The sequence below is a fragment of the Myxine glutinosa genome, chromosome 3 (assembly GCF_964187855.1).
Source record: "Myxine glutinosa chromosome 3, kmMyxGlut1.1, whole genome shotgun sequence".
In the NCBI taxonomy this organism is placed as follows: Eukaryota; Metazoa; Chordata; class Myxini; order Myxiniformes; family Myxinidae; genus Myxine; species Myxine glutinosa.
In genome coordinates, this window is record NC_136263.1 from 109,892,444 (window position 1) to 109,919,256 (window position 26,813).

At 44.6% G+C, this 26,813-nt stretch overlaps 1 protein-coding gene across 14 annotated transcripts in view; it reads right to left on the reverse strand.

Moving 5' to 3' along the window:
- Positions 1-26,813, reverse strand: part of SYT1 (synaptotagmin 1) — a 730,486-nt gene that overhangs the window by 97,414 nt on the left and 606,259 nt on the right. For all 14 annotated transcript variants that reach the window (XM_078774459.1, XM_078774453.1, XM_078774463.1 and 11 more), the window contains one exon: positions 9,907-10,086. In XM_078774459.1, coding sequence (XP_078630585.1) covers positions 9,907-10,084 — 178 coding nt within the window. In that variant the 5' untranslated portion in view covers positions 10,085-10,086. The remainder of the gene's footprint in view (positions 1-9,906; positions 10,087-26,813) is intronic.

The window sequence follows — 26,813 nt, forward strand, 5'->3', positions numbered from 1 at the left end:
GTAGACAGTGTGGTGAGTGTGACTAGAGTGAGTGATAGGTTGATGATGGTGAAAATGATGATTGGAAAGCTCTTGGTGAACATCATCTCGGGATATGCTCCGCAGGTTGGTCGGAGCGATGAAGAGACGGACAAGTTCTGGTGTGCGATAGAGAAGCTGATGGAAAACGTGAAAGATGAGGAAGTTGTTGTGGTAGGGGGAGCCCTAAATGGACATGTGGGAAGGAGTATAGACGGTTTTGAGGGAGTTCATGGGAGTTACGGATATGGTGTGAGAAATGGAGAAGGTGAAAGGATTTTGGAGTTTGCTGATGGAGCTGATTTGTTGATTTTTAACACCCAGTTCCAGAAAGAGGATAATAAGCTTGTTACATACACGTCAGGTGGGTCGACGACAACCGTTGACTACCTGATGGTGCGTAGGCGAGATTGGGGGCACCTCCGGGACACAAAGGTGATCCCGGGGAGGAGGCTGTTTCACAGCACCACTTGGTTGTCTGCGACATAAGGGTGAAAGGTGCGAGGAGAGCTCGGCGGGTAAAGTACCAACCGAGAATGAAGGTGTGGAGGTTGAAAGAGGTGACAGTAAGGGAGGCATTAAAAGAGAGGCTGAGTAGGGTAGAGGATGATGTGTTTGAGCTTGAACGTGGTTGGATGTCAATGAAAGATAGTCTGTTGGGAGCCGTTGGTGAGGTATGTGGATGGACAAAAGGACCACCGAGGCACTCGGAAACATGGTGGTGGGATGATGAAGTTGGAAAGAGGATTGACGAGAAGAGGAAGAAGATCAAGGAGTGGCAGAAGGTGAAGGGTACGGGAGCAGAAAAAGCAGAGCATGAAAGTTATAAGGCAGCCAAGAAGGCTGCAAAGAAAGAGGTAGCAACGGCACAGGAGGCATGTAGGAAAATGTTCGGAGAACGCTTGGATTCGGAAGAGGGTCAGAGAGCGGTATTCAGGATTGCAAAGCAGATAGCGAAAGAGAGGTGTGATGTGATGGGGGTGAGTTGCTTGAAGGATGAAGTGGGACAAATTGTTGTGGACCCAGATGGAATTAAAGGAAGATGGAAAAGATATATGGAAATGCTGTTGAATACAGAGAATGAATGGGATGGAAACATAGAGAGTAACCCAGTTTTAGGACCGGCAGAGAAGATAACTGAGAAGGAAGTTGAGGAAGCGATAAAAGCAATGAAGAGTAGAAAAGCGGGAAGGCCGACGGGAGTTGTGGGAGATATGTTGAAGGCAGCAGGAAGTTGGGGTGTGAAGAGAATGGCAGAGATCTGTAATCTGGTGGTGAAAGAAGGTCGCATTCCAGTGGATTGGGAACTGAGTGCCCTCGTCCCTCTATACAAGAGGAAAGGTGACCCTCTGGAGTGTGGCTCGTACCGTGCGATAAAGTTATTGGAGCATGGGATGAAGGTATTGGAAAGGGTGTTGTAGAGGAGGATAAGGAAGAAGGTGAAGATCGACGAAATGCAGTTTGGATTTATGCCAGGAAGAGGAACGACAGACGCGCTCTTTATTGTGAGGCAGTTGCAGGAGAAGTACATGGAGAAGAGGAAGAAGTTGTTTTTTGGGTTTGTTGATCTGGAGAAAGCATTCGATAGGGTTCCACACGAAGTATTTACATCGGCATTGAGGAAGTTAGAAGTGGAGGAATGGTTGATCAGAGTTGTGATGGCAATGTACAAAAGAGCATGCACAGCTGTAAGGACGAAGGAGGGGAACAGTGGTGAGTTTGAGGTGAAGGTGGGAGTGCATCAGGGGTTGGTACTAAGTCCACTACTATTTGTAGCTGTGATGGAGGTGCTGGCTCAGAACGTAAAGGAGGGTTTACCCTGTGAGTTGTTGTATGCAGATGATCTGGTGTTGATTGCGGAAAGTATGGATGGATTGAAGGAAAAGATGAACAAGTGGAAGGAATGTATGGAGACAAAAGGTCTGAAAGTGAATATAGGAAAGACAAAGGTGATGGCAAGTGGTAAAGCATGTGGTGAGGTGGAAAGAACTGGGAAGTGGCCATGTGCTGTGTGCTGGAAGGGTGTCAGAGTGAACTCCATTCAATGTACAATGTTCGCTGAGTGGGTTCATCAAAAATGTAGTGGTCTGAGAGGGTCATTAACCAGTGTGGCAGCTACATTCAAATGTAAGGTTTGCACAGAGGGAGGAAATGTTGAGTTGGATCTTGGAGACGGCGTGAAGCTGGAAGGTGTGAAAACATTTTGCTACCTCGGAGACATGCTGAATGGAGAAGGTGGATCAGACTCGGCAACAGTTGCTAGAGTGGTGCATGGAAGAAGTTTCGGGAACTGAGTGGCATGCTGATGAGTAGGGGAGTGTCGTTGAAGCTGAAGGGAAAGGTGTATGCTGCATGTGTGAGAAGTGTTATGATTTATGGGAGCGAGACATGGGTCATGAATGTAGAGCAGCAACGAAGGCTGGAAAGGGTGGAAATGCGAATGGTTCGGTGGATGTGCGGAGTATCGTTGAGAGAGAGGAAGACAAATGATGAATTGCGAAAGATGATGGGAATAGAGCCTGTGATTGATGCTGTGAAGAGGAACAGGTTGAGATGGTTTGGTCATGTGTTGAGGAAGGATGAAAGTAACTGGTTGAGAAGAGTGATGGAAATGAATGTAGAAGGAAGTAGAGGACGGGGAAGACCGAGAAAGACTTGGCTAAAGGTGGTGGAAGAAGAAATGCGGGCAAGGGTGTTAACAAGGAGAGATGCAGAAAATAGGGCAAAATGGAGAAGATTGTCATGGGGACCGCAAGGCTAACCCCCGCTCTAGCAGGGAAAATGGCCTTAAAATGCATGTTGTTGTGTTGTTGTATAACGAATAATGCTCTGTTTATTGGTGACAGATACACGAGTTTCATTACAAAATCACCATACTATGCTTATATAAAGATGTTCAGCTAGTGAAAATTGCTGTAGTGATTGCTGTAGGTATACAAAATGCTGGAACATCCAACTCAAACGATTAAACAGTTTTGTCATCCTCCTCTGTGAAATCTGGCAGTTCTGCATTGGTACAACTTGTACCATGACATTCACCGCACACAGCACTGCATGTGAGACCATATTTTCTACAAGTACATCTTCGTGTATTGCAGTCCATTTTACAGTTGCAGCAAATGACGTCCAGGAGTGCTGATGGTGCTGCGGCCTGATCTGTCAGTATTGGTAGGCAATGTCCATCTACGATGTGCCATCCCCACTCCAGTGGATTTAGATCGATCCCTTTCCACTGCTGTATTTGGTGGTACACACGAAGGCTGTGGTATCTTGCAGCTGCAGAGGTGGGTGGCAGGGTCTGTGGCTCTACATGTGAAACATTCTTGGTGACCTTCTCACAAAACCGCTTGTACCGTAAGGTGTCCAATCCTTCCTCCTCAGATCCTCCATACAACAACACTAGTGCATGTTCTCCTGCATTGGCGATAACCTTCTCCTCCATTTGATGTGTTTGACTGAAAACTTTATCTTGTTGATAGAAGAAGGCATCGTTCATGATTTTTTTCAGTGCTAGACCCTTTCCCAATCCAAACAGGCAAGAAGTTGTATCGCAACCAAGAATAGCATGTACGAACAGCATACAGTCACATACATCACTGCGAAGCAAATTCTTTGATTGCTTCATGTTCCAAATCCTGTTCTTTCTTGAAGTTTGCTTTGGTTCTGGTATCAGGAACAAGTCATGTGCGTCCATTTCAGCATGGTGAATAAGAAGGATGAGTAAGTCCGTGTCATCTCCCACCAGGACAGTGTCTGTTGTTCGTGCAGAGGCGACAGCTGTTTGAACAATTAACCAATCAGCATCTTGCTTCGCATGAAATGTGTTGCACCCAGCTGTCTCCAGTTTGTCACTCAGATAAGAAATGAAGCGCTGTTTGTTCCTCGCATTGTTCAAGAAATCCATTGAATCACCATTTCACCCACGAAGTGAACTGTCACACCAGTACAGGCTCCTGTTCTTCTCGTGTGTGTGGCATCTTTTGTTGATGGGTCATCATTGTAGCCATCAAAGACAACAGTAGCATCAGAATATTTCTGTACAACATAGTTGGTGTATAGATCACACACATAATCAAAGGTAGAACCTCTTGGTCAGGGTAGTCTGTGAAGTAGAGCACCATCATCAAGGATGTACTGCACATTTTCAGTAGGTTCTCGTTGTTTCTCTGGGATGACTTTCCAGATAGCATCAGCAAGAGTTGCCTTATTGGCCTGCAGTGGAAGGGAGGAACATTCGAACAATGCAGGAGGGTGACTACAGAGTTCATACTTGAACAGTGATGGAACATCTTCACAGCGTTCAGCGACAGTTATCAGCCTCTGGAATATCAGCTGTGGATCCACCTTCACAGATTCGCCTTTGATTTTGACAGTTGATCTTGTACAGAGTGTCTTTGCTTGATCAGCTTTTCGGAAGACAAACTCAGACAGATTTCCCAACCATTGACGCTAGAATCCATTCACCAACCTCTCTTGATCTTTCAACATTGACTCCTTCCTGAGCTGTCATGCCATTTGCAATGTTGAGCAGTGTACTTTTATTAACAAATGGGTTTCTCTTTTCAAGATAACTGATAAGGTCAAGGGTGTCGCTGACATCTCTAGCTTGTCTTGCTGATGATATGTCCTTGTGTTGGTCACTGATTTCATATGACACCACTGAGCTTTTGCATGGCATCATTGATGTTTGCACATGCTGGCATAGATAGGACACACACCAAGCGCTGGGTTTCTGTCATCCCCTTTCCTCTTGTAAGTCCCCCACTTGTCTTAACACTTCTCATGAGCACTTGTTCAATAATGAGATCGGTCGACAATCCTGACCAATATCTGTCGCTGCGTCTCACCACATGGTATCCCTGCTCAAATTTCTGGTTGACTTCTGGGTGCATCTCTGGCAGATTTAACATCATTTGAAGATAGATATATCCAGACTTTGCATATAGTGTGTGCCCAGATGCTGCAAAGTATGGTAACATTTCACGTACTGATTGGAGATGCATTTTCCAATTGCCTGTGCGTTCAGCCTTGAGAAACCTCTGTAGAATGTTTACCATTTCCATATATTGTACCCAGAGTTCTACGGTCCGCATTGTGGTCATTATATCCTTCTTTTCCTTCAGTTTGCTTTGAATTCTGGTCCAGACATCTGCCAAACACACGTTTTCTGCAGATGTTGTAGAGGAAACTGCATTGTCATATACTTCTGCTGCTATGGTCAAGTCGGTTGTGTCAGAATGTTGTTCGACATCATCACCTGTCATCACTTTATCAGGGTCCTCTGCTTTCATTTTGGATGGCATTGGTTCATTGTATGCGCTGGACAGAAGGATGGTGTTCAGTGAAGCATCTACTAGCATGTGACCATGGACTGCTCTGGACACAGCCTTGCCAGTCAACATGTGGCTCACGTTGTTACTAGCGTACACAACCTCAAGGACTTCTTCCAATCCGGAACCTGCCATCAGATGCCCGATGCTACCCAGGAAACTCATTTCCATGTGAAACCCTCCCAGTTTGAGGACCATTCGGCGGAGATGACTGTCAACTGGTTGAGATCGAACAATTGATAATGCTTTCCAATACAAGGGTTGATCGAATGTGAGGACAGGAGTAACACCATGTCGCATGGCCTGAGCTGACACAAACTTTATTGTGGAATAGATACAATTTGGATCACTAGGATTGAGATCAATCATTGGAAGGAATATCACAGAAGACTGTCCTGGATATTGGCCATGATGGAACATTTGCATCATACCAGACCATGCTGGTCTTGGAGAGCGAAGAAGTAGGGATGTTTTCCATGGAATGTCTAGTTGAGATGTCGGATCATCCGCTGCCGTGTGTACAAGTGGCAGATAGGTGAGTGGTGGTATCATTGCAGGGATACGGAAGTACTCAATGTTTATACGACCAACTGCAGCAATGTCCGAAGCTGTAACAGACACTTTGGGGGCAGGTCTTGAGGTCTTTATTTGTGGTGTAACAGTAGCTATGATGCCCATGCAATGAAATGTCCCGGTGCCATCTAGTGTTGCTTCGTTATGGTCAACATTGTCCGCAATATACTGGATGCATTGTTCTTGAGTAAAGGGTACATCTGTGCCTTGTACAACTGCCGCACCACGTTCAAATTTTTTCACCTCGGCATAGGAGCATGAGAATCCATGTTCATGAAGTGTGTCTATCAGGAACCGTGACGCAAAATGATGATGCATCTGTACCCCAAGACCAAGTTGAAGTGGCGCAAGTAAGGATCTTGGTCGAATTGCCTGCATGATTGACTGCCCAATCGATGCAACTTTCAGATCAACATTTTTACCAGAGAACAGTGTCCTCAAAAGTACTTCCATCGTCTTTGGAAGAAAATTCACAGCAGAGTCTGTATTGTCAACATCTTCGTTCCCTGGATAAGTATCATTTTGGATATCCATTGATTTGACATCACTCTCAATGAGTTTGGCAGCAGTTTTGATGATATTCAGTTTCTCGTCTTCAGTGTTGTCTGGTTTTGTTTGTTTATGAAAGACATAAAGGATGCAACAAGCTGTCTCTCTCAATATAACCACACATTATTTTGTCTTGAGCACTGTCATTACAACTCTGTCACCAAAATGTTGCTGTATTTTGGTTTTCATGTATTTGGCACTATACGCCTCATGGTCCGTGTTTTCAAGATAGTTAGTCATTTTCAAAACAAGTTCATTAATTGTTGTTTGTTGCTCTTCAGTTTCTTCCATGAAATGGACTACATTGAGGAATGCTGCTGTTCTCTCATCTGCCTCAGGTCTTCCAGCTTTGAACTTCTTCGGAGTTTCCTCGCTACTGTCAAGCGATAGTTTCCTATGAATATCCTTCCCAGTCCTAAAATGACTACTGCACTGCTGATGATATAGTGCATCTGCTGCGTGCAAATCATTCACTGATGCCAGTCTTCCTGCTACAGTTTCAGACCACTTATCATTTCTAGAATGACAAATCTCAAGCACTGTGAATTGAAAGTCTTTTGTTCTCACTGGAAATACATCAATTTCCCTCCGTCTGTTATCACATTTGGCGGGTTGTCCACAGAACAAGCAGTGCTCTTGAAAATTGAAAGTGTTTTTGACTGAACGGAGATCAGGCCTACCCTCATCTGGTATCTTATTAACTTCATTCTCACGTGCAATATTTGCCGGTTTGCAAAATATTCGACGGCATTGTACATGTACTCGGTCTCCTGCAACAGTTCTCAGGTCAAGGCCACGTTGTACACTTGCACAATGCACCCCATCACTGCCTTTTGTTTGCAGAACAACAGTTGGCTTTCCATCTGTGCTTGACTCAGAACAAAGGCAACACCTTTCCATTATTAAAGGTATTACATCACCATCCTGAAAATACAAAAGTACATAATTAGAGTGTTATAATTATTATTTCATTGCTATTACTAACTTCTATAATTGCAGATTGGTGGCCATATTGGATTATGCAAATTAGATATATTTCCCATGTTGGGATTGCTTGGGACTTTTAGTATGTTGTTCTGGGGACCTTGTAGAAATGCATTGTGTCAAAAAAAATTCTGTTGCAATTTGTTCCAAGTTGAGTGAAAAAATGGGCTAGATTGCCTGGACCATAAAGGGAGCGGGAGACAAGATGGGGAGGGGGGAAGAGGGGGAAGCACACAAGTACAACATTTGACATGGAGACATCGGGAGATCTGTGGGAGGGAGAGGGCTTGGAGGGTGCAGGCGTGTGAAGGGGGGGGGGGGGGAGGGGAAGGAGAGGTATAAAACACATGGACACTGCTAGGACTTCCAGGAAAGAAGTCGGTATTTCAGAAAGGTGGATCTGGGGTGAATTAGCAGGGGTAGAAAAGATCAAGGTTTTGGATGGGGGAAGATAAGAGATGGTGGTGAACAACTGTTTTAAAGATCTGGAGGGAGGAGTGGGATTGAAGAGAGTGAGGGAGTTTGTTCCAAAGGCAGGAGAAAAGAGGAATGAAAGAGTGAAGGTGAATAGAGAGTCTTGATTTTGGCAATTTCAGCAGAAGAGGGTTGCTGGCAGATCTTGTGTGACATGTAGGAATATTTGGGGGACAGAGCACAGACAGGGCTGGGGGCGGGGGTGCGGGGGATAGTCCAGAGAGGAGTCGGTAGAAGACAGAAAGACCACCAACCTGCCTGCGGTGAGTGAGTGAAAGGCCCTCATAACCAGCTTCATCGCGGGAGATTCCAATGATTCTGAAAGCTTTGGTTTCAACAGCGTGAAGCCGAGCTAGGTGTGAGGCAGGAGCACCAGCCCAGAGGGGAGAGAGCTTAGAAATTTAGAAATTGGACAGGGTGCCAGGGATTACCTTCTCAGTCTTGAAGGTCCCTAGATTAATGTCAAACTGAGCAACGGCACAGTCTGTGATGGCACGCCGGGTTGGGAATCAAACCTAGACTAGACAGCTTAAAGGTAAGTGTGCTACCTCTGCACCTTTCGGATCAAAGGGGAATGTAGCAGATACAACAAATTATAATAAAGAATAAAAATGATGACATGTCCTGAGAACCTTCCAATTAGATACGTGCATGAGTGCATGAAATCTGCAAGAGTTTTTGTCTCCAGATGAGATACACATCTGGTCAAAGCCGTTCTCAAGATGCATTGAGGAGCCAATAGGCTGGACGTGGCCTTTTCCGTATACGATTGAGGAACAAGCAGTTGGCGGTTTATGTACTGTACAAGTGTTCCTGCTACGAGGTCAGAGGAGGAGAAACGGGGAACAGAGGGCATTAAATCATCGCCCAATGCCCGTGTTGTCATGTTGCCCAACCTCGCAGAAGCCGCAGCAGCAGACGATGCATTGATCCTAAACCTGCATGGTTGCTGTTTGCTTTTTCACACTCACAGCAATTTATAGTGCTGCTAGGTGTTTATGTTTACCCCTTCTTTGTTCTATGCTGGATGCACAAACCTCTTGACAAAATGGTCACTGTCTTACCTATTTCTTCCACATGGAATACAAATAAGTTGAATAAAATCCAAACTAACTTTTACATCATCACGTCATTTTGAACGACAGATTTTGTATGCAACTGTCTTTTTATTTGCATGATGTTAAATTATTTTTCAATGACCTCTGGACAATAAATGAAGTCAATTTGTTACAAAAGCAGATGGCAAAATTTATTTTATAAATATGACTTTTTTTTCTTTCTTAAAATAAATTAATAAATCACCTGTTGTATAATTATTGGCCTGCTTTGTTATATTACAACACAAATTTGATTGCTAATTTTGCTCAGCACCTGATAATTCCACCATTTGACAACTCTGCTCCAGTAGTCTAAGATAAATTTTATCTTTCTCAAACACTCAACTGATAGCTTATTACTTTCAGACATTCTAAGGTAGGAAAACTCTGTGGAAATAAAGGAAACAATACAGCCAGAAAAAAATTGAGACCTAAAAATAGTGCCAAGAACAGTCAAGACAATAAATAAATTCCATAAAGCTCTTGGCTAAATATGAATCCTGAACATGAAACACGAGGCCAAACAGAAATCCCCACACAATCCAGGCTAAAATGCTTCCTTTAATAAACCAGGCCAAAAACGTGTCCCTGAACACTCCAGGCCTGAAATGAGTCTCAGATTAATCCAGGATAAAAGGGAGGATTAAAACGAGGCCAAATGTAGGCTGAAAGATTGTAGGCCAGAAAGTGTAATAGCGAAGGCCAAAAAGCAGCTCTATTGACTTTGGGTCTAAAATGGAGCACAACACATGCATTGTGCTTCAACATTTAGCTCATGTAATAACAAGCTCCGCTTAATGAGTTAGGCTTCATTGATCTGTTCAGGGTTCAGGCCATATTAGGTAAACTATGGAAGTTGTACTATAGTAGGGGATACTCACAAGGGATCTTGTTCAGCTGGTTCATAAACTTGTCCTTCAGTTTACCAAAGGCATCACTCTCCCCTCCACTGCCGCCTGTACCATTGGTAGGCACTGTTGTCATGGCATCAGCCACAGTTGCGGCCGGCGCTTCTTGCAGCCCTGCACTCATTTCGGAGCTCCGCCGCAGGCGCTTCATGCCTGTAAGAAGATAAACATGAAACATAATCACTTAGTTGTTTTTCTGAAGGCAATGGTGGTGTTGATTGTAGTTGAGGTGCAATATATGGACTTTCCTTGAAGGAGTGGGTATGGGGGTGCTGTAGTAAGGGCACTGGAATGCTATCCAAAAAGCTGTAGCTTTAAATCCAGCAAAAGCAGCAGTATTAAGAATTTAGATTCGAAGCTTCTGGAAGTCAAACTAATATCAGGAGAATTAGCATGCAGCTATCAAATTGTCAAGTAAATCCAAGCAGGCTCATTAATGATCTTCAGAGAGGGGGGTAATCTGCCTGCCCCTCCTGATCTGGTTCATATTTGATGGCAAGTTCACATACCATGGTGGACGTTATGGTATGTAAACTCTGGAAGAAACTTTGTATCAGTACTAAAATAGTACCAACAGTAGAAAAAGGCAACACCACTCAAAAATTCTCATAAACCAAAGATAACTAGAACGCCACTCAGTAGAGCGCATACTCCCGCCGTGGGTCAAGTTGGAATAATACGTTTTGTTTAACATCCCCTCTCCCCAAAACAATAAATGAAAAAGAAAGTAGGCCCTAACTGTCAGAGAATTTATTTTGATATATCTCGGAATTGGAGGAGAAAAACATCATTTAAGAATAAGAATAAAAGCTTTAATGCAGAAAAACAGAAAAAAAATTCCCAAAAAAATTCCCGAAAAAATTCCTGGATCCGGAATAATATCCTGAGCTTCACCAAAAACTAATCAATTCTTCCTTATCCCAAGGGCAATCATCCCACCAACTTTCATCCAAATCCGTTCAGAACTTTTCCAGATATCTTGTTCACAAACACACACACACGATCAAATGCATTACTCCCTGGCGGGAGTAATAAAAAGTTCTACTGGTATGTAGTATCAAAGGGTTGGTGAACCTCCATTGCAAAGTTCTACCAGTTGGTGAACCTGCATTAAAAGCAATGCAGGACAGCCATTTTGATGTTTATAAAAAGCATTTGTATAGCCCAAAATGATCCAACATCTGAATAGGCCGTCACTGCAAGTCTAAAGTTCAATCGTTTTTTTGTTCTTGGACACAGCTGTAAATAGATCTCTTTTTCCATCTTTGTTTCTGTCCGTCATCTCCGAAGCTGCAGTTTTATGGCGATTCCAATTCACAGAAAAATATGAGAGGAGCAGAATCGAGGAATGCGATGTTCGTGGGTGTTTCAAAGGATTTTCAATTTCCACATTTGCCACAGGCGGCAAGGTGGAAAATGAAAAAGTCATAAAACTAAAGCAAGTTTCAGCTACTTAAACTGAGAAAGAACCTCTTTTGGTGGGTTTATGGGAAAAAATAACTTCCACATGTTGTCAAGAGTTTCTACTTCTTTGGTTTTTAAAGTAACTGTACATCATTAAACTTTTAAGGAAGGATATATTACAAAGCAAATGAAGGTTCGAAGAGTTGGGAACTATTGAAATGACATCAGGCATTATATGCAGAAGTTGGAGCTCCGACAAAGCGAAACAACGGAATTTATAGCACTTTATTTGGGCAACATCGCTTAGGTTTTGACTACATTTGAAATGTCGTTCAACCATGAGAAAAAGAGTTGAACACAAGGCTTAATGTTACAGAAAGGAGGATGACAGATTGTTTACTCAAAAGGAAAAATATCCTTCAGGAATAAAAATGCTCTATTTTTAAGATTGCCTAAAAATTACGATCCTGCGCATTCAACATCGGAACAGCCGTGGAAATGCTCATCATTGGATTCCCCTGCTGCATTCATCAGAATAAAGTCAGATTATTGATTACATTGATCTAAAGCTCGTAGTGGAACTTAGAAATAATTCACATGCAGAATGAAGACATTATTGTACTTTAACATGAATTATAACTTTGTCGGTAAACAGTGGACAAAGTTGAATTTTGAACCTGGATTATTTTATTGCAGCCTTCTTCTACAAGGCCTTCAAATGCCGCTCGACTAATTATGAGGAACCATGTTCTCCAAAAATAAATATATATAATTTTATCATTCTTCCCTTAAGCTGTGTCCTGCATCTCAATCTTCAACTAAATCAGATCCAAATCTGGGATGACGTTTGACACTTTTGCAACATGGCAGCTGAAGCCAGGCCTCATTTTCTCACAAAATCAGTGCCTTTCAATTCCCCCCCAAAATTCTGCGATATGAACCAACCCGGAAAATTAGCCACGGATTGGAATCGTAAATTTCTGTGACAATCTGTCATCTGCAGCTCTCCACTCTGCAAGAAGATTTCCCATCTTTTGCTCCTGAATTGTGCGACCTTTACATTTGCAAAAGAGTCCAGAAAACTGCTCTCTTATCCACAACAATTTTGTGCTTTCATCTCAGATATATTTTTAATTGGAAATCTTTAAAAGCCATTTATTGATGGAAACCTTCGCTGGGAAGTTTATGCCCTTTAAAGCAGACAGCGCAGGCACTGTAAAGATGGCAGACTGCAAGATACACAGTTAACACTTCTTTACTGAGGACATTAGCAGATGCATAGCTGTCTTATGGCCCTACCATGATAGCCTGTTGTTGACGCAGGAAGTGATATATATATATATATATATACCGGTATAAAAATACATAGAAAAAAATAAATAAATAAATATATATATATAAATACAGATATATATATATACGTTATTTTACAAAGAATATCCACTTTGTGTTTCATATACAACTACGTAACCAGAGATCTGTCCATCTCGTAGAAAGAGGAAAGAGGGTGGGTGGGAGAGAAAGAGAGAAAGGTAGGTCATGGATGGCACTCACAACAATGAAATAAGTATTAAAACACCAATACAATGAATGTTTCTAATTAACGATGCCATATATACAGTCGCGTGAAAAAGTAAGTACACCCCTACATTTATCACGACTTCAAATACCTAAAATTAGAATCAGGTGCACCAGCTCAGGTGCAAATGATTAGAACATCGTTAGAGAGGATCTTGGAGGAACATGTCTTATTTAAACCTCAGACATTGAGTTTGGTTTGCTCTTTGTTGTTGAAGTGTGCGGCGTCACCATGCCTAGATCAAAAGAGCTCTCTGAGGCCTTCAGAAAGAAGGTTATAGATGCCTACGAGTCTGGGAGGGGATTTAAAAAGACATCCAAACAATTTGAAATCAATCATTCGACTGTCCGGAAGATCATCTACAAGTGGAGAAGATTCCAAACAACTGCCAACTTGTTCAGGCCAGGCCGGCCCAGCAAGTTCAGCCCGAGAGCAGACCGCAAGATGCTGAAAGAAGTCTCGAAGAATCCCAGAATGTTATCACGGGACCTACAGGTAGCTCTTGCAACTGTTGATGACAAAGTGCGCAAGTCGACCATTAGAAAGAGGCTGCACAAATTTGATCTACATGGGAGGTGTGCCAGGAGGAAACCTTTGCTGTCCAGAAAGAACATCAGGGCAAGACTAAAGTTTGCCATTGAACACCCAGTCAAAGACCAGCACTTCTGGAACAATGTGCTCTGGACAGATGAGTCAAAGGTAGAGCTACTTGGCCACAGTACCAGAAGACATGTTTGGCGAAAACCAAAGACAGCATTTGACCACAAGAAACTGATACCAACTGTAAAGCATGGTGGTGGAAATATTATGGTTTGGGGCAGCTTTGCTGCATCAGGGCCTGGGCAGCTCACCATCATATAATCCACTATGAATTCTTCATTGTACCAGAGGGTGCTTGAGGATAATGTGAGGCCTTCTGTTGGAAAGTTGAAGCTCAACCGAAGGTGCACCTTGCAATATGACAATGACCCTAAACATACTAGTAAATCCACCAAGGAATGGCTGAAAAGAAAGAAATGGAGGGTTCTGGAATGGCCAAGTCAAAGCCCGGATCTAAATCCCATCGAGATGTTGTGGGGGGAATTGAAACGAGCTGTGCATGCAAGAAACCCCTCAAACATCGCACAGCTGAAAGAATTCTGCATGGAGGCGTGGGAAAAAATTTCTCCCAGTCGATGTCAGAGACTAGTAGACAGTTATAAGAAACGCCTACTTGAGGTTGTTTCTGCCAAAGGGGGCAATACCACCTATTAGAGCCAAGGGTGTACTTACTTTTTCCACATGCGAAATTTGCATTTCTGTTTATTTAAATTATACAATGGACTACAAAATGTAAATGTTTCATGATATTTGTTATATTATATCACCTTTATCTATCAATATTGTTGAAATGAAGATCAAATAGCTGTATGTTGAAAAAGTCAAAACTTTACATGGGGTGTACTTACTTTTACACGTGACTGTATATGTATATATATATATATATATATATATATATATATATATATATATATATATATATATATATTGTTGCGGAGATGAGGACTGTATATTTTTTGATTGTGTGCTGTACTATTATTATTATTGGTTATTCTGCGCCCCCCTACCTCCGGAGCTGTGTAAAGGTGAAAGGGCATCCCATAATTAGTCCACAAGCATACACATCAGCCAAATAATAGAATACCCCTGTTGATAGTTATCTCTTATTCTGTGTTTTAGGGTAAGGCTGTGTCTCCCATTAATTGAAGTACTCCATTGCACCAGTGAAAGAGAATAGATCCCCTTTCCTTCCCATCCCCAAAATCTCCCTTTCCTTCCCATCCCCAAAATCTCCATTCCCTTTTACATCCCCTCTCGTGATTGCCAACCCTCGATTGCCAATCACCTCCCCTCCAATAACCGCCATTGACCACGAGGCAGGGTCAGAGAAGAAAGGTGTGTCTCCACCTCGTCATAGAGGGGAGGAGGGGCGTACCCGCCCGTCGTCATCGAGGGGGGAGCCCGAGGGTCGCGCGACGAACCAGGGCCGAGGTGAGCACCCCGATGGGCGTGTCCAAAACGCCGGCGGCGTAATCGCTGGAGGCGCTATAAAAGGCGCGAACGGAAGTGAGTGGTGAGTTGGTCTGAGTTGGTTGAGAGTCGGTCGTCAAGTGGAGAGTGGTGAAGAGTCAGTCAGTAGAGGTGGTGGTCAATTGGTTGTGGTGAGGAGTCGGTGGTAGAGAGTGAGGGACCAAGAAGGAGTTGAGGGTGTGGACCAACGAGTCAGACAAGTCCTGGGAACGCAGCGGAGGCCGCGGCAGCAAGAACACCCAACAGCCAAAGGAGGCCTGAACGGCGGTTTGGAGCAGGGCCGAAAAGGAACGGCGGCTGCTAAACGCGCCGGTTGAGCTGCAGGACCCCCTTGGACCTCCCTCTCCCTCCAGCCATCCACCTCCTGCCTTTCCACCCTTCTTGTATACGTGAGTTTGTTTTGTTTGTTCTGTCCCTGGGTATTTAATTAAGTCTGTAGGTAAGCTAAAATTTGCACTGTGTCACCTGTGTCTTATGTGTTGTAAATAAACCTTGATTGCTCCTTTTTGCTTGTGTAAATAATAAATCCAATTACTCTTCTGTCCGTCTATTCGTTTTATTCCTTTTCCTCTTGCATTTCATCGTTTCAGTCTTTTCCCAGATTGGGCAGCTGTGGTGCGATACGGCCAAAGTTCTGGGTGAATCGGGTGAGTCAGGGATCCTGTAACGGTCGCGGCAATACCACCGCTCGGTAAATAACATCTTAATCCGCGATCAGTAACAATATATATATATATATATATATATATATATATATATATATATATATATATATATATATATATATGTATATATGTATATATAATTATAAAATTGAAATCTTGCGTGTTTGTATGTAACATTCGATCAGTCCGGGGGCGTGGCTTACCCCTTTGAGAGAGTAGTAATATCCACCATTTTATTAACTCGCATAGCTTTGAGGCCTGTTTTGTAGGCCCGTGGTGTCTTGCTCTCTCTCTCAGTTTTATTTCAAATCAAATTCGATATATCGTTTCATTTTTCACAGTCGCTAACATAGTTTTAGACTCGGTTGAAAAAAAACGGGAAGAAAATCCGATGAAAGTTTCCGTTCATAGAACGAAATGAATTCTGAAAGGCTTGTATCTTCAAGGCCATTGAGTCTGTTTCACGCCTTTATCTTCAATCGAAGTCGCCATCTGATTTCATTTTTATCGATGGTTTTAGACTCGGTAAAAGAAATAATTGAGAACATTCACGCACACACGGGAAATTGCAGAGATATATTTTAAAAATCGCGCCACGTTGATATACGAAAATACACCGCCTAAAATAACAGGCATACAGTATATATCTTGATGATGATATATTTGATGATCGGCAAAACGATAGCACAAATACAATACTATTTGCAGGAAGAATGTCGTATCAACCCTCCGACGGTGCTACGGACGCGGACAACGAATCACACCTCACGTCTATGGACGCGAATAGCAACATCCGCACGAATCAGTCATCAATGATTTTCATTGACGTGCCTGGAGGCACAGGGAAGACGTTTCTTATTAACCTGATTCTCTCTAAAGTGAGAGCGAGTGGAGAAGTTGCCCCCTGCGGTGGCCTCATCTGGCATAGCTGCTACCCTCATGCCTGGTGGAAGAACAGCGCACTCAAGGTTCCAAATCCCTCTGACACCGAGGGAAGATGGTGTATGCAACATCGATAAAAATTCCACTATCGCAGACCTCTTTCGAAGTACAAAACGCATCATGTGGGATGAGTGTCCTATGATCAGGAGAGAGAGTTTCGAGGCTGTGGATCGCACGTTGCGTGATGTATGTGACAAAGACGAGCCTTTTGGAGGGATCTTGACGATATGCTGTGGTGATTTCCGTCAACGTGATCGGAGATAAGGGCCGAAATCACGTGTCACAGGTAAGTGATTTAGAATGCTGGAGAGGTGAGCCTTATGGCTTGCTGGCCCAAATAATCTCCCTGATGATGTCCAGCGTTCGCTTTAGTTCTATTCTCATATCTATTCAAACTGACATTGACCCAATGGGTCATGGGTCGTCTAGGGGTAGCATCATCATCATCATTGGCTGAGGGGTAGCATCATTGGCTGAGGCGTAGCATCATTGGCTGAGGGGTAGCATCATTGGCTGAGGGGTAGCATCATTGGCTGAGGGGTAGCATCATTGGCTGAGGGGTAGCATCATTGGCTGAGGGGTAGCATCATTGGCTGAGGTGTAGCATCATTGGCTGAGGGGTAGCATCATTGGCTGAGGGGTAGCATCATTGGCTGAGGGGTAGCAACATTGGCTGAGGGGTAGCATCATTGGCTGAGGGGTAGCATCATTGGCTGAGGTGTAGCATCATTGGCTGAGGGGTCACATCATTGGCTGAGGGGTAGCATCATTGGCTGAGGGGTGGCATCATTGGCTGAGGGGTAGCATCATTGGCTGCGGGGTAGCATCATTGGCTGAGGGGTAGCATCATTGGCTGAGGGGTGGCATCATTGGCTGAGGGGTAGCATCATTGGCTGAGGGGTAGCATCATTGGCTGAGGGGTAGCATCATTGGCTGAGGGGTGACATCATTGGCTGAGGGGCGACATCATTAGCTGAGGGGTGGCATCATTGGCTGAGGGGCGACATCATTGGCTGAGGGGTGGCATCATTGGCTGAGGGGCGACATCATTGGCTGAGGGGTGACATCATTGGCTGAGGGGCGACATCATTGGCTGAGGGGCGACATCATTGGCTGAGGGGTGGCATCATTGGCTGAGGGGCGACATCATTGGCTGAGGGGCGACATCATTGGCTGAGGGGCGACATCATTGGCTGAGGGGCGACATCATTGGCTGAGGGGCGGCATCATTGGCTGAGGGGTGACATCATTGGCTGAAGGGTGATATCATTGGCTGAGGGGCGACATCATTGGCTGAGGGGTGGCATCATTGGCTGAGGGGCAGCATCATTGGCTGAGGGGCGGCATCATTGGCTGAGGGGTGACATCATTGGCTGAGGGGCGACATCATTGGCTGAGGGGCGGCATCATTGGATGCGGGGTGGCATCATTGGATGCGGGGTGGCATCATTGGCTGAGGGGCGACATCATTGGCTGAGGGACGACATCATTGGCTGAGGGGCGACATCATTGGCTGAGGGGCGACATCATTGGCTGAGGGGTGGCATCATTGGCTGAGGGGCGACATAATTGGCTGAGGGGCGACATCATTGGCTGAGGGGTGGCATCATTGGCTGAGGGGCGACATCATTAGCTGAGGGGCGACATCATTGGCTAAGGGTCGACATCATTGGCTGAGGGGTGACATCATTTGCTGAGGGGTGGCATCATTGGCTGAGGGGTGGCATCATTGGATGCGGGGTGGCATCATTGGATGCGGGGTGGCATCATTGGCTGAGGGGTCTTCTCCTCACTGCTCATTACTAAAAACTGCTCTTCTATGTGAGGATTGATAAATAAAAGCAATTAGAACCAGTAAATTTAGTTTTATATGGCATTTTGCCTCTCTATTAGAAAGTGTGAGAAAATTATATATCTTCGCCATAGGTTGACCTTTGACCCCCACTGTAACCATGGTAACCCCTTAATTATATATAATAACATTGACCCAACGGGTCATGGGTCGTCTAGTATATATATATATATATATATCAGTCACTATGCGACCTTCATATCATCAGTGGAGAACCGCCAGCAAGGTGTCCCATACAGCTGCTGCTGCACCTTGCTGGGAGCGATACGCACCGCCTGCCACGCGGTGACGTTATCTCTGGTATCCACTCATCATATGGAGTCGACCTGGTTGCGGTTGGGAGTTACTAATAATGGTATCTGTAATGTGGTTCTCCAACCTAATGAGCGGACAACATGACGTCATCGCCATGCACGTCCGCCTTGCCTTGCTGGCGGTTCTCCACTGATGATATGAAGGTCGCATAGTGACTGATATAAAAACCGAAAGGGTCACAGAGTTACAAGTGTATGGAAAGCCTCACTGCGTTGCCCTGATGAAGCCCCAACAAGGGCGAAACCAGGTCGGTAACTGTGAGTTTTGCATGCACTTGTGACAGTATCTGTATTTATAATCCGTAATGACGCACTGCTAGATGGTTCCTCTGGAACTTTGCAGGCAAGGCGGACGTGCATGGCGATGACGTCATGTTGTCCGCTCATTAGGTTGGAGAACCAGATTACAGATACCATTATATATATATATATATATATATACATACACATATATATGTTTAATGGTACAAACATTTTAACAATAAAAGAGACATTCCAAACCTTTTTGGTTCAATCTCAACAGGGAAAAACTCAAACAGAATGAAGCAGTAACAAAACACATTTTATAGATGCGAGTAATAAGCTCAATGCTCATTGGTTGATACAGGAAGCACACAGTAGCCAATAGGATAGGAGGATGGAGGGTGTCGAAGATTCACCAATATTCATCCATGGGGTTAACATTGGCAAAATAAATGTAATGTGCACAGAAATTCCTTTTGTCGACAAGGTGTAGGATCATGTGACTTGATAAATGTTGCCTCCACATTATGTGGAGGTGTGAAACGCTGCGTGCCTTGCTCAGGGTTCAGAACAACTTTCATTATATTGCTCTGTACACTGAGGATTACTCAAAATAAGAAATCCAATTGCCGAAGCAAATGGAACAGCGTTCGTACATGTCTGCCGTGGTTGGCTTTGCCCAGTTGATAAATGTTGTCAGACAGTCAGAGGGACGTGCTGTCTAATGTGTTCTGTCAATCACAAAGATGTACAGCCCACGTACCAAGCTCTGTATCGACACTTAAACTTGTAAACAACATTGCTAGATTGAATGGTAGGCAGTACATAGTTCTGGATTGACGGAATCAACCTGCGAGTGGTGAAAATGCTTCTTGGTTGAACATGAACAGCATTAGAGGAATTATACACCATCTGCTTAATTTGATTATAAATGAAACATTGAGACACGTTTCCTTTCCAGGGTAGACGCAGGTACACCGGACATCTATCAGGTTCAACTGCTTTTTCTTTTGACTGACTCAAGAACTTGTGCAAGTATCTGTTACTGACTTGCTCAGGATATATCCATTATCAAGGAGGATTGTCCTAATGGTCAGGACTTCACTAGGGAGTTTGCCTGCTGAGAAAATTCACATTGCTCGATTGACCAGAGTACAAAGAAGTCCAATCTTGTACCTAGTGGGACTATAAGAATCTCATTTAGTATTCTGGCCAGAAAATGTTGGTTTGCGGTCAACTGTTGTACTGAACGTGTTCGACGACTTCTCCACCAATACATCCAGAAAGAGGAGTACACCCAAGCATTCCATGTCTGATGTGAATTGCAAGAATGGATGAAGAGCATCTAAGTGTTCCAGAAAGACTTCATCACTTGAAGTAGACTTGAAAACAGCAAGGATGTCATCTACATACCGATAGTAAGTAGATGGGACTGAAATTGCAGAATGTAAATTGGTAAAAGCACGTTGTTCAAAATAATGGTCCAAGATGTTTGCTAGGACAGGACCTAGATGGCACCCCATAGTTACGCTATCGATTTGAGTGAACATCGAGTCATTAAAACTAAATTCCACACCTCGTGTCGCCCTATTAATCAGTTAGACAAAGAATAGTTCAGAGATCAGTGGCATCGGAAGATACAAAGTACGGCCACTGTTCCCTGTGCTTCCGCAATGTGATCTTATCTTTTGAGTAATCCTCAGTGAGCAGAGCAATCTATTATATGTTCTATGTGTTAGCTCTCATATGAGCCTCGACTAAGCATACAATATATATATATCTATCTATATAATTATAAAATTGAAATCTTGCGTGTTTGTGTGTAACATTCGATCGGTCCGGGGGCGTGGCTTACCCCTTTGAGAGAGTAGTAATATCCACCATTTTATTAACTCGCATAGCTTTGAGGCCTGTTTTGTAGGCCCGTGGTGTCTTGCTCTCTCTCTGTTTTATTTCAAATCAAATTCGATATATCATTTCATTTTTCACAGTCGCTAACATAGTTTTAGACTCGGTTGAAAAAAAACGGGAAGAAAATCCGATGAAAGTTTCCGTTTATAGAACGAAATGAATTCTGAAAGGCTTGTATCTTCAAGGCCATTGAGTCTGTCTCACGCCTTTATCTTCAATGTAAGTCGCCATCTGATTTCATTTTTATCGATGGTTTTAGACTCGGTAAAAGAAATAATTGAGAACATTCACGCACACACGGGAAATTGCAGAGATATATTTTAAAAATCGCGCCACGTTGATATACGAAAATACACCGCCTAAAATAACAGGCATACAGTATATATCTTCGTCATTTCATTCAACATTATTACCCGGAAGTAAAATATGTTTCAGGAAATTAACGAGAGATATTTCTTCGATTTTTTTTATTATTTATATGCGCATACACTTTAAATAGGTTTCTTTGAAATCTTTAATTTTCACAATGTAATTTATTTGTCATTTGATGATCGGCAAACCGATAGCACAAACACAATACTATTTGCAGGAAGAATGTCGTATCAACCCTCCGACGGTGCAACGGACGCGGACAACGAATCACACCTCACGTCTATGGACGCGAATAGCAACATCCGCACAAATCAGTCATCAATGATTTTCATTGACGCGCCTGGAGGCACAGGGAAGACGTTTCTTATTAACCTGATTCTCTCTAAAGTGAGAGCGAGTGGAGAAGTTGCCCTTGCGGTGGCCTCATCTGGCATCGCTGCTACCCTCATGCCTGGTGGAAGAACAGCGCACTCAAGGTTCCAAATCCCTCTGACACCGAGGGAAGATGGCGTATGCAACATCGATAAAAATTCCACTATCGCAGACCTCTTTCGAAGTACAAAACCCATCGTGTGGGATGAGTGTCCTATGATCAGGAGAGAGAGTTTCGAGGCTGTGGATCGCACGTTGCGTGATGTATGTGACAAAGACGCGCCTTTTGGAGGGATCTTGACGATATGCTGTGGTGATTTCCGTCAACGTGATCGGAGATAAGGGCCGAAATCACGTGTCACAGGTAAGTGATTTAGAACGCTGGAGAGGTGAGCCTTATGGCTTGCTGACCCAAATAATCTCCCTGATGATGTCCAGCGTTCGCTTTAGTTCTATTCTCATATCTATTCAAACTGACATTGACCCAACGGGTCATGGGTCGTCTAGGGGTAGCATCATCATCATCATTGGTTGAGGGGTAGCATCATTGGCTGAGGCGTAGCATCATTGGCTGAGGGGTAGCATCATTGGCTGAGGGGTAGCATCATTGGCTGAGGGGTAGCATCATTGGCTGAGGGGTAGCATCATTGGCTGAGGGGTAGCATCATTGGCTGAGGTGTAGCATCATTGGCTGAGGGGTAGCATCATTGGCTGAGGGGTAGCATCATTGGCTGAGGGGTAGCATCATTGGCTGAGGTGTAGCCTCATTGGCTGAGGGGTAGCATCATTGGCTGAGGGGTAGCATCATTGGCTGAGGGGTAGCATCATTGGCTGAGGGGTAGCATCATTGGCTGAGGGGTAGCATCATTGGCTGAGGTGTAGCATCATTGGCTGAGGGGTCACATCATTGGCTGAGGGGTAGCATCATTGGCTGAGGGGTGGCATCATTGGCTGAGGGGTAGCATCATTGGCTGAGGGGTAGCATCATTGGCTGAGGGGTAGCATCATTGGCTGAGGGGTAGCATCATTGGCTGAGGGGTAGCATCATTGGCTGAGGGGTAGCATCATTGGCTGAGGTGTAGCATCATTGGCTGAGGGGCGACATCATTGGCTGAGGGGCGGCATCATTGGCTGAGGGGCGACATCATTGGCTGAGGGGCGACATCATTGGCTGAGGGGCGACATCATTGGCTGAGGGGCGACATCATTGGCTGAGGGGCAGCATCATTGGCTGAGGGGCGACATCATTGGCTGAGGGGCGACATCATTGGCTGAGGGGCGGCATCATTGGCTGAGGGGCGGCATCATTGGCTGAGGGGCGGCATCATTGGCTGAGGGGCGGCATCATTGGCTGAGGGGCGGCATCATTGGCTGAGGGGCGACATCATTGGCTGAGGGGCGACATCATTGGCTGAGAGGTAGCATCATTGGCTGAGGTGTAGCATCATTGGCTGAAGGGTAGCATCATTGGCTGAGGGGTAGCATCATTGGCTGAGGGGTAGCATCATTGGCTGAGGGGTAGCATCATTGGCTGAGGGGTAGCATCATTGGCTGAGGGGTCACATCATTGGCTGAGGGGTAGCATCATTGGCTGAGGGGTGGCATATTGGCTGAGGGGTAGCATCATTGGCTGAGGGGCGACATCATTGGCTGAGGGGCGACATCATTGGCTGAGGGGCGACATCATTGGCTGAGGGGCAGCATCATTGGCTGAGGGGCGACATCATTGGCTGAGGGGTAGCATCATTGGCTGAGGTGTAGCATCATTGGCTGAGGGGCGACATCATTGGCTGAGGGGTAGCATCATTGGCTGAGGGGTAGCATCATTGGCTGAGGGGCGACATCATTGGCTGAGGGGCGACATCATTGGCTGAGGGGTAGCATCATTGGCTGAGGGGCGACATCATTGGCTGAGGGGTAGCATCATTGGCTGAGGTGTAGCATCATTGGCTGAGGGGCGACATCATTGGCTGAGGGGTAGCATCATTGGCTGAGGGGTAGCATCATTGGCTGAGGGGTAGCATCATTGGCTGAGGGGTAGCATCATTGGCTGAGGGGCAGCATCATTGGCTGAGGGGCGTCATCATTGGCTGAGGGGTAGCATCATTGGCTGAGGGGCGACATCATTGGCTGAGGGGTAGCATCATTGGCTGAGGTGTAGCATCATTGGCTGAGGGGCGACATCATTGGCTGAGGGGCGACATCATTGGCTGAGGGGTAGCATCATTGGCTGAGGGGTAGCATCATTGGCTGAGGGGCGACATCATTGGCTGAGGGGTAGCATCATTGGCTGAGGGGTAGCATCATTGGCTGAGGGGTAGCATCATTGGCTGAGGGGTAGCATCATTGGCTGAGGGGTAACATCATTGGCTGAGGGGTAGCATCATTGGCTGAAGTGTAGCATCATTGGCTGAGGGGTCACATCATTGGCTGAGGGGTAGCATCATTGGCTGAGGGGTGCCATCATTGGCTGAGGGGTAGCATCATTTGCTGAGGGGCGACATTATTGGCTGAGGGGCGACATCATTGGCTGAGGGGTAGCATCATTGGCTGAGGGGCGACATCATTGGCTGAGGGGTAGCATCATTGGCTGAGGTGTAGCATCATTGGCTGAGGTGTAGCATCATTGGCTGAGGGGTAGAATCATTGGCTGAGGTGTAGCATCATTGGCTGTGGGGTAGCATCATTGGCTGAGGGGTAGCATCATTGTCTGAGGGGTGGCATCATTGGCTGAGGGGTGGCATCATTGGCTGAGGGGTGGCATCATTGGCTGAGGGGCGGCATCATTGGCTGAGGGGTGGCATCATTGGCTGAGGGGTAGCATCATTGGCTGAGGGGTAGCATCATTGGCTGAGGGGCAGCATCATTGGCTGAGGGGCGACATCATTGGCTGAGGGGCGACATCATTGGCTGAGGGGTGACATCATTGGCTGAGGGGCGACATCATTGGCTGAGGTGTAGCATCATTGGCTGAGGGGCGACATCATTGGCTGAGGGGCGACATCATTGGCTGAGTGGCGACATCATTGGCTGAGGGGCGGCATCATTGGCTGAGGGGCGACATCATTGGCTGAGGGGCGACATCATTGGCTGAGGGGCGACATCATTGGCTGAGGGGCGACATCATTGGCTGAGGGGCGACATCATTGGCTGAGGGGCGACATCATTGGCTGAGGGGCGACATCATTGGCTGAGGGGCGACATCATTGGCTGAGGGGCGACATCATTGGCTGAGGGGCGACATCATTGGCTGAGGGGCGACATCATTGGCTGAGGGGCGACATCATTGGCTGCGGGGTGGCATCATTGGCTGAGGGGTCTTCTACTCACTGCTCATTACTAAAAACTGCTCTTCTATGTGAGGATTGATAAATAAAAGCAATTAGAACCAGTAAATTTAGTTTTATATGGCATTTTGCCTCTCTATTAGAAAGTGTGAGAAAATTATATATCTTCGCCATAGGTTGACCTTTGACCCCCACTGTAACCATGGTAACCCCTTAATTATATATAATAACATTGACCCAACGGGTCATGGGTCGTCTAGTATATATATATATATATATATATATATATATATATATATATATATATATATATATATATATATATTGAAAGCTTTTTCCGAACCCTGAGCAAGGTATGCAGTGTCTCACACCTACGCATATTGGAGGCAACATTTTTCAAGTTCCATACTTTGTCAACAAAAATAATTTGTGTGCACATTGTATTTTCATTGACTATATTAACTCGGTGGATGAACATTGGTGAATCGTCGACAGATGATCCATCCTCCTGTGCTATTGGCTACTGATGTATTGTATTGATGATGTATTGGTTATATCCTACTAACTCCTGCATCAACCAAGGAGCAATGAGTTTATTACTATGTGTCTATAAAAGTGTTTGTGTTACTGCTTCATTCTGTTCACATTTTTCCCTGATGAGAGCGAACTGAAAAGCTTTGTAATGTCTCTTTTATTGTTGAAATATATACAGTATATACAGGGCCTGCAGAAAGTATCCACACCCCTTGACTTTTTCACACTTTGTTGTTTTGCAGCCTGAATTAAAAATGGATTAAATTTAGTTTTTTTTGTCACCGATCTACAAAAAATACCCCATAATGACAAAGTGAAAACATGATTTTATAAATTTTTACAAATTTATTGAAAATGAAATACAGAAATATCTAATTTACCTAAGTTGTCTGCCCCCCTGAGTAAATGCTTCGTAAAAGTGGCTTTGACAGTGATTCCAGCTTTGAGGCTTCTTGGGTATGTCTGTATCAGCTTTGCACATCTGGATTTGGGGAGTTTCTCCCATTCTTCCTTGCAGATTTTCTCAATCTCTGTCAAGTTGGATGGGGGAGTGTCCGTGAACAGCAATCTTCAAGTCGTTCCACGGATTCTCAATGGGATTCAAATCTGGGCTTTGGCTGGGCCACCCAAGGCGGATTCTTGTTCTGAAGCCATTCCAGTGTTGCTTTGGCTGTATGCTTGGGCTCATTGTCCTGTTGGAATGTAAATCTTCACCACAGTCAAAGGTGTTCTGCACTCTGAAGCAGGTTCTTTTCAAGGATTTGCCTGTATTTGGCTCCATTCATTGTTCCCTCTATCCTTACAAGTCTCCCAGTCCCTGCTGCTGAAAAGCATCCCCATTAGTCTGGCAGCCATCAGGGTCAACCTTGTTTTAGGGTCCATAAAATGTTTTTTGATGTATTCTGAATCACAAGGCTATATTTTTGAAGAATCTGACTGATGACACCCTGTCAGCCTTGGGAAAAATTTGTTAAATGCATTAATATGCAAATTCGTTTGCGCTGTTCGTAAAATACCTATATAATATGGGATTTTTTGGTTATTATGTGTGATATCAGCATCAAACCGGCATCGGTACCTATGTATGTTTTCATAGCCAATAAATTTCATAGCCAATTTTATTACATTTTGGAGAAAGTGCAAACATTATGCTAATTACAATTGTGCTAATGAGGTCCGTTCTTAATAAAATTCCTTTATTTTGCAATATTGCCGTTGTTATTAGATATATCAGCATCAACTGGCATTCCAAATCTGTCATCCTTCCGAGGTCGGCTAATTGAGTACCAGTTCAATGGTAATTCCCTGCTTGTCGTAAAAGGCGACAAAAAGGGT